Genomic DNA, 14,915 nt, shown 5'->3' with positions numbered 1-14,915 from the left:
GACTTAGAGTCCTCAACTGCTCCTTGCATGACAAACCCTTCACCCCTGGGATCATTTTTCTCAATCTCTTTTGCACCTCCTCCAATGCCAGCGCATTCTTCCTTCCAGTCAGTTCTCTACCTATGCCTTCTATATTTTCATCCAAGTCATTTATATAAATGACAAACAAGAGGACCCAGAACTGATCCCTGTGGTGCCTGTGTCATTAAGTGAGTGGACATTGTTAACATGGCCTCTTATTTCGTAGTTTCCTGTGTGGCACCTTATCATAGGCCGTTTGGAAATCAAAATAGATTTTGTCTAAATTGCTGGTTACCACCTCAAAGAATTCTAACAGATTTGTCAACATGACTTCCCCTTGATGAAAGTGTGCTGACTCTGCCCTAATTTAATATGCTTTTCCAAGTTGTAACTTTTGTGTGTCTTTCCCAGTGGCCTCATCCTATGTCCACTAACTGAGAACTTTGTGATCTAAAAGGTGTGATTTCTTATAATTGCTTCTTTTCTAGGTTGTAATATTATTTTAATCATTTCTATAATGCTTTATTAATTAAACTGAACTTGCAAATCATAAGACTGTTTTTGAAAGAAAATAAGGAAACATATATTAATATTATTATGTACTTGCAGAGATGCTGAAGCAACACTCTTGAACATTTATACAGGTGAGCTATAGTACCAAATGTGAATTGGGTAGTGAAATGTATCCTAATAATTCATTGCCAAAATTAATGTCTTTCTCTTGGACTGGCTAGTTTTGATATGACATTTTATTAATTCATTTTCTGTTTTTACTTAAATAGATTTAAATGATTCATCTCTTTCTGGACTTGTATTTGAATAATTTCAATTTCTCCTACAAGAATCCTTACAGTGTGGATGGAGGCTGTTCAGCCCATCAAATCCACCCAAAGAGCATCCCACCCAGACCCAACCCTGCATTTCCCATGGCCAATCCATCTAACCTGCAACTCTTTGGACTGTGGGAGGAAACTCATGTAGACACAAGGAGAATGTGCCAGCTTCACACAGACAGTTGCCTAAGTGGGAGTTGAACCCAGGTCCCTGGTGCTGTGAGGCACCGTGACACAGTTTTATACAGGCTCTTGTTACATTGTGGTCTTTTTCTTGAATCATCCTGTTGAACTCAGTTTGGTTAAAAAGGAGTTTGGCAATCTTGCCTTCATTGTTCGGTCCTTTAAGTATAGAAATTGGGAAGTGAGGTTATACAGGACATTGGTAAGGGCTCTTCTGGAATATTGTGACCAATCCTGGTCACCCAATTATAGGAAGGATTTTATCAAGCTGAGGAGGGTTCAGATGAGAAATAGCAGGATGTTGCCAGTATAGAAGGTCTAAGTCATAAAGATAGGCTGGAGCATAGGAGGTTGAGAGGCGACCTGATAGAAGTTTATAAAATAATGAGAGGTATAGATAGAGTTAATGGTGGTTTTCTTTTCCCTAGGATGGAGAATTTCAAGTCTAGGGGATACATTTTTAAGGTGAGAGAATTGAAAAAAGTCATGAGGCAAATGTTTTACATAGAGAGGGCGGTTTGCTTGTGGAATGAACTTTGCGAGGAAGTGGTGGATGCGGGTACAGTTACAAGGTTTAAAAGACATTTGGATAGATACATGAGTAGGAAAAATTTAAAGGGATATGGGCCAGGAGCAGGTAGCTGGAAATAGTTCGGTTTGGGATCATGTTAGGCGTGGACTGGTTGGACCTGTTTCTATGGTCTGTTTCTATGCTGTATGACTTTGTCTGTGACACTGGTGCTTGCACTACATACATTGCTGAAATCTGTAAATTGTGCAGGTCGTGCATTTGATCATTCTTGCTGTGGTCCATGCAGTGTACCATGCTACAAAGCATACTTGTGCAGTTAGTATCACTACACTGCTAGAAACATCAAGAGTCAGCTCAACATCAGCTGCACGGGCTGAGTTGATGCATGTCATAGAACTTGAATACCAAGGTCTGGTGAATACAGGTGTTAATGACTCTCAGCTGCTGAAGTGCTAAGCTGCCTGAGAAGGTAAGATCTCTGCAGCCGCCCACCACTTTGCCACCTCAAATAGACTATATAGAAGCAAGCATCCAATGTCCACATGAGATGTTTCTGGTTTATTTCTGTTCCGGCATAGTTTGAAAGTACTGTTACTAATCTTTGGAAATCTTTTGGTGAATTGATGCATCCATTAAAACAAACTTACATGCAGATTAGAAACTGAATTAGGCTATTTGGTCCCTCAAGCCATTCTGACATTCAACAAGTTCAGTGCTGGTAATAGCCTGAGAATTAGGCCAGTCCATTCATGTAGTCATTTGGAAAATGAGTAATCCTTCAACGCAGTCCTTGCTACAGCCTGGTGCCTCACCACTTGCTGATCCTAACAATTATCTACTGTCCAAAATTCACAAAGTGCCAGTACCTGCTTTGGTGGTTGCAAGTTTCAGATCCAGTGATGGTGTTTCTATGTGATTGCTATGATGTTGCTTTGACTGGGCAGGCAATGTGCCTTTGGAATGTTAAAACACAATTAGGATAGGAATGTTGGGATGAGCCAGAGAGTGGGTCTGAAGCAAACAATTTGGGGTCAACATCATGTGCAGCTTGGATTTCAAGCCAGGTGATAGCATGAGTATTTCATGGGAGTTGAAGTGACATAAGTGAGAAAGTACGATCATCCTGAACTGCCTGAGCGATGTTAGATTCTCATGTCTCTGTTGCAATGAGACCCATAATCCAAAGCATATTCTTCACAGTAGGTGTGTCAGTCTTTGCTTCTGTCTTTTTCCCTTGTTTCCCGAAACGAATGGGAAAATGTTAGTAAGTATTTTGTGTGTGTTTGGATGATGCCTCTCATACCTGAGCATCAGGTAGGAGAGATGGATGGGAGGCTACCATCGTATGAAGGAGTGAGTGGTTTACCTGGATGTAAGGCCTTAAATACTGGCTAATGACTGGAGTGTGGTGCTTGATTGTTGAGAAGTTGGTGGTATGCTGGATGAGAGAAGTCATTTGATAATGTATTCACAAACAACTTTGATCACCTTTGTGAACCCATTAAACTTCTTCCGGCAACACTGCCCTATCGTTTTTGCTATACTCCTTGCATTGAACCTTCCTGTCCTACTCTCATGCCTTTTGGATGGTATATATTAATGGCTTCCTGGCCTTGTCCTTCATGGAAACATAGCATTTCTCTTCCTATTAATTTTTCAGCACCATATTTGTGATCCTGGAAACCCTGCTGTCTGGGTCCATCATTTCCTTTGTTTCCAATTACAATGCTTGCTATTAACAGCAATTTCCTTTGTTAGTGTGTCTTTTTTTTTGAGGATACCTGGCGTACAAGAAAGCCTTGAATACTGAAGAGCTCTTGTGGTACAGTGCTTAGTGTCTTGACCTCTGAGTCTAAAGGCCCAAGTTCAAGTCCCACCTGCTCCAGAAGTGTGTAATAACATTTCTACCAAGTTTATTCAAAAGTATCTAGTCTTGAATACTATTAAGCCCTTATGCTGAACATCACTGTCCCAGAACACTGTTAGCTGTATCCTGCAGTCAGGTAAATGGAGGCAGCATGAACTTTGTGTGCTGCCTGTCTCTGTAGAATCAGGTGATGCATCATGCCTCACTGTTTCACTAACTAGCATGAACGAATGCATAATATCCCAATGAGATGACCAAAATGTCCAAGAGACTTGCCATTCAGGATAAAGGCATTCACACAAAATTTCTTTCAATAACAGGAAATGTACTTTTTATTCCACTTTGAGTAGTAAAAATACTGGACTTCTAATTTATGAAATTTGAAGAAGCCCCTTCAAAACACTAAATGCATACATGCTCATTCATGTTTGAGACAGACAAAAGGTAAGCAGTTTTTAACATGTACTAAGGATGGGAAGAATATAGATAAGGTAAACAAAATTCCAAAGGTCAAAAATCAAGACCATAAGGGGGAACGTCAGTTTTCTGAACACTTCTGATTTTTTTTGCAACTATGCACTGTTGTCTATAAGGTCCACAATCCTTTGATTTGATGGTTGATGAGTAAACCTAAGTTTTTTTAGATAAATATTATTTCAAATTTTCTTGAGTTTTTTTCTATCTTTATCCCACACACAAGTGCATGCATATATGAATGCTTTCTCCCTGCAGACTTTCGAAGTTTTCCACTGTCTGCTGCTTTTGGCACTTTGAGCTGCAGAGTATGACAAATCTCCATTCTATTGTCAAGCAGAATTTCCTTAACTCAAAAGATTGTTGATGCCTTTCAGTCTTATTCTTCTTCTTACTTCTTCCAAAAAGCAATATTGTACTATCCAGATCAACAACATGCAACACTTGATTTTCAAGCTGCAAAAGACTTTCTTGATATCCAGTTATAGCAGCCAAACTACTGTTTTAGTTTATAGCTCTAAAAAAATGAAAGATTTGGCCTCTTGCAGTAAGTAGTGGTTTAATTTTGAGTAAGGTGTGTTTACTTCCAAAACATCCTGTTTTTGAAGTTAAAATGAACTTTGTTTAAAATCATTTATGTGCAGCCAGTGTTTATTGTAATCCTAATTATTCATTGGGCAGTTAAGAGTCAACCACATTGTAGGTCTCAAATCACATGTAGGTCAGACCAGGTCAGAATGGCTGATTTCTTTCCCTAGTAGATAATAGTGCAGCAAGATAAATTTGATATATGCAAACCTTGTCTGCTTTTGATAAAATAATCTTTAAGCTAAGTACCAAGCAGACTGTCTCAGACTAGCTTAACGCTTCTGTTCTGATGTTACACATTAGCAAAATAAGAGCAAAAGAAGACCATTCAACTCTCAAGCCTGCTCTGCAACTTGAAATCATTGCTGACATTATTGTGTTTCAGATTCCATTGCTACCTACCCTGATAATGCTGATTTCTCTGACTTATGAATATATCTAAATACTTTTAGACATGTTCAATGTCCACCACCTTCTGAGTCTTTCTTGATGAGTGAAAAGAAAAGTCTCCTCAGGAAGTGATGAGCCTATGGAATTTTCTGCCTCAAAAAGCATTTGATGCCAAAGCATTGAACGCCTTAAAGAAAGGTTATGGGGAGAAACCAGGAACAGGGTATTGAGTTGAATGATCAGCCATGATCGTGTTGAATGGTGGAGCAGGCTTGATGGGCTAAATGGGCTACTTCCGCTTATATTTTCTATGTATCTATTTCAGACATCAAGCTAAATGACATAGTTTCCTGTACTTGTCCTCCCTCCTCTCTAGAATAAAGAGACTATATTTGCTAAATGGAACCTTTCCTGAAATTTTGGAAAATAGTCGCCAGTACATCAACTACCTCCTTTTATTTACCTCTTTTAAAATCTTGGGATGAAATTTAGCTGAGCCCAGAAACCTGCCTGTCTGCAATTTTATCGCTTTACTTTGTACAACTTTCCTTGTGATTGTAATTTCACTGACTTTGCTACTCTTAACCTATCTCGTGATCTTCAGCTATTCCCTGGAGCATTGGAAGTTGAGGGGTGATCTTAGCAGTTTATAGAATGAATAACCAAAGTCTTTTTCCCAGGGTAGGGGAGTCAAAAACAGTAGGACATAGGTTTAAGATGAAAGGGGAAAGGTTTAAAAGAGACATAAGGGGAACTTTTTCGCACAGAAGGTGGTGTGTGTATGGAATGAGCTGCCAGAGGAAGTGATGGAGGCTGGTACATTTACAACATTTAAAAGCCATCTGGATGGTTATGTGAATAGGAAGGATTTAGACGGATATAGGCCGAATGCTGGCAAATGGGATTATATTAATTTAGGGTATCTGGTCAGCATGGACAAGTTGGATTGAAGGTTTTGTACATCTCTAACCCTGTGACTGGCACTTTTTTTGTATCTTCTTCTGAAGTGAAGAGAGTGAAGCAAAATATTTGTTTATTTCATCTGTCATTTCTGTACTATGTTATGTTAAAAACAAAACTCGTTCAGAAATGTACAATTAAAATCTGCTCAAAGACCAGAGGGATTTTGGTCACGTGGCTGGCCCATTTAAGGAGTTTGTTACAACTTGACAATTAATCTCTCTGGTCAAGGATCCATTGTTCATCTTAGATGGCCCTATTAGCTCCTTTTGCAATTATAACATGTTTCAGCACTGTTTGTTCTCAGTTCTGGGTTTGACATAGAAAGTATATGTCCTCACTGTTTGTGTTTACAGTTCCCATGCAATTATATGCATGAAATTCCACAAATGGTTTAATTTCATTCACTGAAAGATTCTAGAACTGTAGCCAACTTGTGAATCATGTGATCTATTGCAATCATTTTAGTCTAGCAAATCATTTTAAAAATTAAAATTTATAGTTTTCATGAAGTTTGGTATTTTTCATGTCTTAATATCATGACAAGCCGGGACAAGCTCGTACGAGAGACATTGGACACATGGTACAATCTCTCGGCCAATCAATCAGAAGCACATTTTGGAGAGGATTCAAATTTGTCTCTGTACCATTTCAGGCTTGTTTTAAGTCTCAGTTTGTACATCTCTCTCTACCACACTAGCCAACCTCTAACCCCAAAGCTGTTGAATGAGGTCCAGTTCATTTATTATATAAATTTATTTTTTTTATTGTAAATGGTATCCTAACGTAGTTTTACCCTCTCAATTGTATCAACAGTCAGCTACACATTAGTGTTTTGTTAATAAAACTATCTTGAATGAGCTGCCTTTGACTAATAATTAAGTGTTATTGACAACATAACCGACAAAGAACCACCACGGTAATCATTTTAAACAAATTCAGGGATTTCATTTTCCTTACCAAAACTTGAGCATTTGTGTCTCTGATCATGAAAATATGCATCTCCACCTGTTCCAAATTCACCAAAAAAGTATGGCAGAAAGTAAGTAGAAGTAAACAAAACAAGCTGCACTAACATTTCTGTGTTAAAAAGGAGCCATGCTACAATATCAGTGGAGGAGGGGTGATACTGGCATAGTAATAATGTATCTTGACTAGAAATCAAGAACCCAAGGCTAATGTCGTGGGCATGGTGGAATTAAAATGCACTTAAAAATCTGTAATTTATACAGTCACAATTAGGTGAACTTTTGTCATTGTTACAAAAACTCAATTGTTTCACTACTATAAGAGAAAGTGAGGACTGCTGATGCTGGAGATCAGAGTCAAAAAGTGTGGTGCTGGAATAGCACAGCAGATCAAACAGCATCTAAGGAGCAGGAGAGTCAACGTTTTGAGCATGAGCCTCATTCCTGATGAAGAGCTCATGCTCGAAATGTCAACTCCTGATCATCAGATGCTGCCTGACCGGCTGTGCTTTTCCTGCACTACACTTTTTGACTTTGATTCACTAATATCCTTAGGGAAGGAAATGTGCCATCCTTACCTGATTTGGTCTCTGTGCTACCAAACCCACAGCAATGCAGTTCACTCTTAATTGCCTTCTAGCCAAGCAGTTCACTCAGTTCAAGGGCAATTAGGAATGGACAGTAAAGGCTGACCTGTCCAGTGACTCCCATATCCCAGGAACAAATAAAAATAATAAAATTTGTCATTAAAAATGGAATATAGGCATATTTTTAATCCTCATCGCAGTCACATCATGTTTGATTGAATAGTTTTATTTACCTTTTTGATATTAAGCAACTGTTACAGTGGGGAGATTGGAGGTGTTCTGATATGCCTCCATAATTATTTCTTGCTTTCATTAGCAAAAGGGGAAGAAAAAGTTTATTAACTGACCCATCGGTTTGAGGGGACAAATGAAACTTGCCTGCATAAGTTTGCACAGACACTTCAACAATCTGAAACCTAATAATTGTGACCCTAGTCAGCCTTTTATTTAAGGGCTCACAAATTCAAAATATGGAGGGATGGACCTTTACTATTTTTGCTTGGTTATGATTTATGGTGTGCTCATAGCTGGGAATGACTATACAACAGTAGTATTATCAAATTCTTGAGATTGCATTAAGAAGGAAACTTATAATTTAGAATTTGCTTTTATCTAAAGGGAAAATGATTGCCTTACACAAACCTTTTATAAATTAGATTCTTAAGTCCATAATGGCATTTTATTAATTTTTGAGGGTTTCTATTGTTTTTTACAGTTAGTAGATGTCTTTGCCTTTGCTAATGGGCAGTATGGTACATGCTATATGATAAAAGTATGACTGTTGATGAGGTAATCAGTGATCTTGAATGATGATCAAGATGAAATAATGGCGTAAGTACCATTAGTGATGCCTTCAGAAGACACTTCAATTTCTGTGGAAGCCAGGAAGTCCAATAGCAGTATCTTGTCTCAAGTTAGCATGCCCAAATCAAGTTGCTAACCACTTAACCAGTTCCACTGGACAGGACATATTGCCTAGTTATATGCCTGACACCAGCTGCCTAAAGCAACTGTCTACTCTGACCTTGATTATGGCAGGAGACTCCCAGAAGAATAATAGAAACAATTTCAGGATGTCCTGAAAGCATCGTGAAAGAGACTAAACATCCTCACTGACTCATGGGAGTCCCTATCTTCTGGACAGAGTTTATTCAGGAGAGACCATAATCTTTTCGAGACATCATGCTGTCAACAAATCATTTTTGCTGTTATTTCTATATTCAAATGTTGAGACTGTAAGTTTATTTTCTATTAAATTTTATTTTCAATTTATTTTCATCCTAGTAAACCATGGAACCCAAATTTTAAGCAGAATTGGTATTAATTGATAGCTTTAAATATTTCTGTTTCAGAAACCAGTGATGAAATAAGAGGAGGGTTTATGATGTGTTTTCTGGATAATGGTATTGGTATGAATCCAAGTAAGTACATTAAAAATTCTGTTTCCTGTAACTCTGGAAATTTGCCATAGGGCTTTCCTGATTGTTTGCTGTTGCCTTGGAAGTGAAATTCTGGATCACCATATCAGTTTAGTTTTCTGCCAAAGTTATGGCAACCAAAGAGCCTCAAAGTCATCCAACATGGAAACAGACCCTTTGCTCCAACTCGTCCATGCTGATCAAGTTTCCAAAACAAAACTTGTCCCCATTTGCCTTCATTTGGCCCATATCCCTGTAAACCTTTCCTGTCCAAATGTATTTTCAATGTTGTAACTGTACCTGCATCTACCACTTCCTCTGGCAGTTCATGCCACATGCGAACCACCCTCTGTGTGAAAATGTTGCCCGTCTTGTCCCCTTTTAAATCTTTCTCCTCTCACCTTAAAATTATGCCCTCCAGTTTTGAACTCGCCTACACTGTGGAAAAGACCTTGGCTATACACCTTATCTCTGGCCCTCATAACCTTATAACCTCTATTAAGTCACACCTCAATCTCCTAATCTCCCGGGAAAAAAGACCTAGCCTATCTAGCTTCTCCTTATAATTCAAACTCTCCAGTCCCGGTAACATCCTTGTAAATCTTTTCTGTTTACTTTCCAATTTAATAATATCCTTCCTGTAGCAGGGTGACCAGAACTGTACACGGTACTCCAAAAGTGGCCTCTCAACTGCAACATGACATCCAACTCCGACTCAATGGTCTGCACAATGAAGGCAAACATGCCAAATGCTTTCTTTTGCTACATTGTCATGCTGCAACGCCACTTTCAAGGAACTTTGTACCTGAGCTGCTAGGTCTCTCAGTTTGATAACACTAACCAGGGCCCCATCATTAAGTGCCCTTGCTCATTTTACCAAAATACAACACCTCGCATTTATCAAAATTAAACTTCTTCTGCCACTCCTTGGCCCATTGGCCCCATTGATCAAGATCCCTTTATAATCTAAGATAACCTTCACTATCTATCAAGAATGCACCTGATTATATTAATTATTTACATTTTTATAGACCATATGCAACACAAAGATTCTGTAAATTTCAGACAAATCTAGGCCTTGATTTGTCTTCATGTATACTTAGTACTCCCCACAATTTAAGTATAAGTTGTTATAGTGTTGTCCCCTGAGTTGAAAATGGATCTTAGAACTTGAGGATCCCATAAACTAAAGAAAGCATGGTTTGAGAAAAAAATAGAGAAATTAAACTGGAGAAGCTGCAATAAATTTTCTGAATAAGAGCAAAGACAGAAAGGAGACGGTACTGGTAACTGAAATGCTACAAAATGTGAGTTTGAAAGAAAATCAACTAATTAAATAAAGATGCATGTATCAAAGCAACAGCTCAGTTTGAAATTCTAACTGAATGTTATCATAATAAAATTAGTTATTCCTGTACATATTCCTTTGAAAGAAGCATTCAAATATTTTTAATATGTTTGTTCTGGATTAGTGAACTTAAATGTCTAGAGAAATTCTGCATGTCTGACATTAACTGTGGACAGAGTATAAGAGTTCATATTATGAGTCCAAAAGGGCTCTATACTATGGAATTAGGCTCTGAAATCTGTTTGTCTCCACAGATGTTGGCAGACTTTGCTTTGCTTTTTGCTTTTATTTAACAAAAAGTTCTGGCCTAACTCCTCTGGGTTAATATGTAAAATGTGCACGCAGTGAGAATTATTGAGTCAAGTCAGTGAGTTGTTTGTTTTTTGCGCAGTACTTCCTTCCTCATGAACTCACAGATGCTTACAGCACAAAGCGATTTTTCCCATTATTTTCTTGGCAGATCTGACTACACTAATCCCACTTTACAGCTTTTGGCCCGTAACCCTGGAGGCTATGGCATGCAAATGAATATCTGAATATTGCTTAAATGTTACCTGAGTTTCTGACTTAACCATCTTTTCAGACACTAGGTTCTGGGCTCCCACCATCCACTGAATAACGAGCATTTTTAAAGCTCTCCTCTTAGCCTTATGTCTCTTGCCTTCAATCTATACTGTCTTGTAATTGACCCCTATACATTTGGAAAAACAGACCTCCAAGCCACCATATTTATGTCCTTCATAATCGTATTCACTTCTCTCATATCTCGTATCAACCTTTGCTGCTCCAAGAAAAACAGCCCCAGCCTATCTCATCTTTGCTTATAGCTTTGGCTTCTAGTCTAGGCAGCATACTGTTAAATCTCTTTTGCCCTCTCTCTCTGGTGCAACCTTATTTCTTCGACAATATGATAACCAGAACAGCGCGCACAATTCTAGTTGTGGCCTAATCAGTGTTTCATATATTCTCAGTGTAACCTCCTTGCTCTTGTATTCTATGCTTCTGCTAATAAAGGCGAGTATCCTCTATACCAGCTGAACTTTATCTACCTGCCTTTGTACCTTCAGGGATATGTCAATATGTACACCAAGGCCCCTCTGATCTTCAGTACTTTCCGGTGTCCTGCCATTTATAGCATAAACCTTTCCCTCATTATCCATCCACAAGTGCATTACTTTTCTGGCTTGAATTCCATTTCATTTATCACGGTTCTGCCCATCTGAGCATCCGTTGATATCTCCTTCATTAGTGGGGTCATCCGCAAACTTTTCATCAATTTCCCTGCATTTAATTCTAAATAATCAATGTACACCAAAAACAGCAAGGTTCCCAGCACTGAGCCCTGCAAGTAACCCCTTGGAAATATTCTTCTACCATCATCCTCTGCTTCATACCTCTCAGCCAATTTTGTATCCAATACCAGTTCATCTTGAATCCTGTGAATTTTTGGTTTCTCCATATGTCTGCCAAAGTCCATGTAGACCACATTACCTTTGTCAATGTTCCTGGTTACCTCAAAATTCAATCAAATTTGTCACACAATCTTCCATTAACAGGTCCATGCTAACCGTATTTGATTAACCTGACTTTCTCCAAATTCCGTTGCTGAGAATTCTTTATAATAACTTCCACACTTCTGGGGTTAGACTGGCCTGTAACTTCATTATCTATACTTTCCTTTTTTTTTTAATAGTGGGACAATATTAGCAATCCTCCAGTCCTCTGGCACCTTGATTACGGTCTGAGGATTTCAAAATGCTTGCTATGATCCTATTATGACCTCTTCCAACAGCCTAAACTACATTTAAAAAAGACCCATGGAATTATCCACTCTTAAGGCTGCTAAAACTGTTGGTGTCTATACCTGTGTCAACCTTTTCCATTTTGAGGACCACAACCACATCTTCTGGGTCCATGCACTGATTACCATTATGAGGTCTACTCTTTCATCAGTTTTCTCTTGCTCTTTTATGACTTTTTTTTAATGAACCCTTTGGATTATCCTTTATTGATCTTGCAATGATTTCTTCTGCACTCTTTGCTTTCCTAATTTCCTTTAAGTTCTCCCAGCACTTTTGTACTCCTTTTTAATGACTGTATCATAGAACATAGAAAAGTACAACACAGAACAGGCCCTTAAGCTCACAATGTTGTGCCGAGACTTAATCCTAATGTAAAATATAGTAACTTAACCTACGCACCCCTCAACTCTCTGCTATCCACGTGCATGTCCAGCAGTTGCTTAAATGTCCCCAATTCCACCACCTCAGCTGGCAACGCATTCCATGCATTCACAACTCTCTGCGTAAAGAACCTACCTCTGATGCCTCCTTCATACCTTCCTCCTAATATCTTCAAACTATGACTTCGCGTACCAGTCAATCTTGCCTTGGTGAAAAGTCTCTGGCTATTGACTCTATCCATTCCTCTCATTATTTTGTACACCTCGATCAGGTCTCCTCTCTTCCTCCTTCTCTCCAGAGAGAACAGTCTGAGCTTATTCAACCTTTCTTCATAAGGCAAGCCCTCCAGTCCAGGCAACATCCTGGTAAACCTTCTTTGCACCCTCTCCAAAGCCTCTGTATCTTTCCTATAGTAAGGCGACCAGAATTGGACACAATATTCCAAGTGTGGTCTCACCAGGGACTTGTAGAGCTGCAGCAAAACCTCGTGGCTCTTAGACTTGATCCCCCTGTTAATGAAAGCCAAAACACCATATGCTTTCTTAACAGCCCTATCCACTTGTGTGGCAACTTTAAGGGATCTATGTACTTGCACACCCAGATCCCTCTGTTCCTCCACACTGCCAAGAATTCTGTCTTTAATCCTATATTCAGCATTTGAGTTCGACCTTCCAAAATGCATCACTTTGCATTTATCCAGGTTGAACTCCATCTGCCATTTCCCAGCCCAGTTCTGCATCCTGTCTATGTCGCGCTGCAGCCTGCAGTAGCCCTCTATACTATCGATGACACCTCCAACCTTGTGTCATCTGCAAATTTACTAACCCACCCCTCAACCTCCTCATCCAAGTCATTTATAAAAACTACAAACAGCAGATGCCCAAGAACAGAGCCCTGCGGGACCCCACTCAACACTGTCTTCCAGGCAGAATACTTTTCACCTACAACCACTTTCTGCCTTCTGTCAGCCAGCTAATTCTGAATCCAGATAGCCAAATCTCCCTGTATCCCATATTTCCTGACTTTATGGAATGAGCCTACCATGGGCAACCCTATCAAATGCCTTGCTGAAATCCATATGCACCACATCCACTGCTCGACCGTCATCGACCTGTCTTGACACCTCTTCAAAGAACTCAATAAGATTTGTGAGGCATGACCTGCCCCTCACAAAGCCACGCTGACTGCCTTTAATCATACTATGCTTTTTCATATAGTCATAAATCATAGAGCTTTTGTGTGCAGTAAGTTTTTTTTCTTAGTCTTGCCCTTTATGTTCCTAGACATCCAGGCTTCTCCAGTCTCCACCTGTACCTCTATAGGAACATATTTGCCCTGGCCTCTTGCTATTTCCTTCTTGAGAGCCTCCAATGCTCTGACACTTCTACCTGCAAGTAGCTGCTCCCAATGCACTTAGACCAAATCATAGCTTTGTGAAATTTCTCCATAACCATCCTAAATCTAACTGTGTTATGGTTACTGTGTGCAAAATGTTTTCCCATTGACACTGGATTTATTTCTATACATTAGGTCCAGATTTCCCCCTTCCCTTATAACTGGTCAGATCAACCCCTTGAGAAAAATTCCACTAAGCTGTAAGATTTACATTTTGTTTTTATTAACTGTTAACGGTGAGTATAAATGAGCATCTGAATCCCATCGCTCTTCCTGGTCCTAATATCTGACCAAGGAGATGATTCAATTTATCATGGTCAGATATACAGTGGATGATGTTACACTTCCCTAGTGTAGGAGAACCTTGGATTTTGTCTGTTATAGATTTGCAGGTTCACTTAGTCATTTTGTGTCCTTATATAGCTCCCTTCTCCCATCTACAAAACTTAATGTAGATAAGTTGGACATAAATTCTATTTTCCTCCACTAAGTAAATGAAATATGCTGAAAAACTCCTTTACCAATTAGGGAACATTCAGTTTAGGGAACAGACCTGTTCCACAAATTGCCTTCAACTCATGCTCTTTAATTGTTTATGACCACTTGTACTTTCATGGGCACGTCATACTGTTGATGTTGTGTTGACCTTAAAAAGAAAAACAGGTTCATAGTTATAAATTCTCTGCCATTGCCTTTGGTGATCAAGTTCCAGAAAGCCAGCACTAAAATGTTGTCTGTTTATTGTAAATTATAGTAAACATATGAAAACAGGACTATAACAAAATTTCTGCATTTCACAGGTGAAGTAGCAGACATTATTCATTTAGGAAAGTCTATAAAGAGAACTTCAAAGTCCCAACTTGTTGGACAGTATGGAAATGGATTGAAGTCGTGAGTTTCAGAGATAAGTTTGCCTTTAGTCTTGTGGACTAAATTAGTTCAAATCTTTGAGATTGACTTTTAGAATTAAGAAAACATTGTTTGCAACTCTTTTCTGTTTTGCTCTGCTGTTTGGAATGTTTATTGTTTCTAAAATGAATGTATGACTGGCAAGTTGTGAATGACACAAAATATGTGGGAACACAAATAATGAAAGTATTCTCTAATTACTGTTTGCCAGTGGGGTGCCTATTTGTGAATCCACAGAATTCATTCCTTTTTGAACTGA

The 14,915-nt window shown here is 38.9% G+C and overlaps 1 protein-coding gene across 1 annotated transcript in view; it reads left to right on the top strand.

The window, feature by feature from the left end:
- The window catches only part of LOC122555511 (ATPase MORC2-like), a 69,266-nt gene that overhangs the window by 2,557 nt on the left and 51,794 nt on the right, over nt 1-14,915 (top strand). Inside the window, exons 3-5 of the mRNA XM_087993196.1 lie at nt 631-665; nt 8,756-8,824; nt 14,548-14,638. Coding sequence (XP_087849322.1) covers nt 631-665; nt 8,756-8,824; nt 14,548-14,638 — 195 coding nt within the window. The remainder of the gene's footprint in view (nt 1-630; nt 666-8,755; nt 8,825-14,547; nt 14,639-14,915) is intronic.

Source organism: Chiloscyllium plagiosum, unplaced genomic scaffold (assembly GCF_037043375.1).
Source record: "Chiloscyllium plagiosum isolate Xiang-an unplaced genomic scaffold, Cpla_swu_hap1 HiC_scaffold_12, whole genome shotgun sequence".
Lineage (NCBI taxonomy): Eukaryota > Metazoa > Chordata > Chondrichthyes > Orectolobiformes > Hemiscylliidae > Chiloscyllium > Chiloscyllium plagiosum.
The sequence above is the reverse complement of the archived record's forward strand: the minus strand, read 5'-3'. Positions and strand labels throughout refer to the sequence as shown.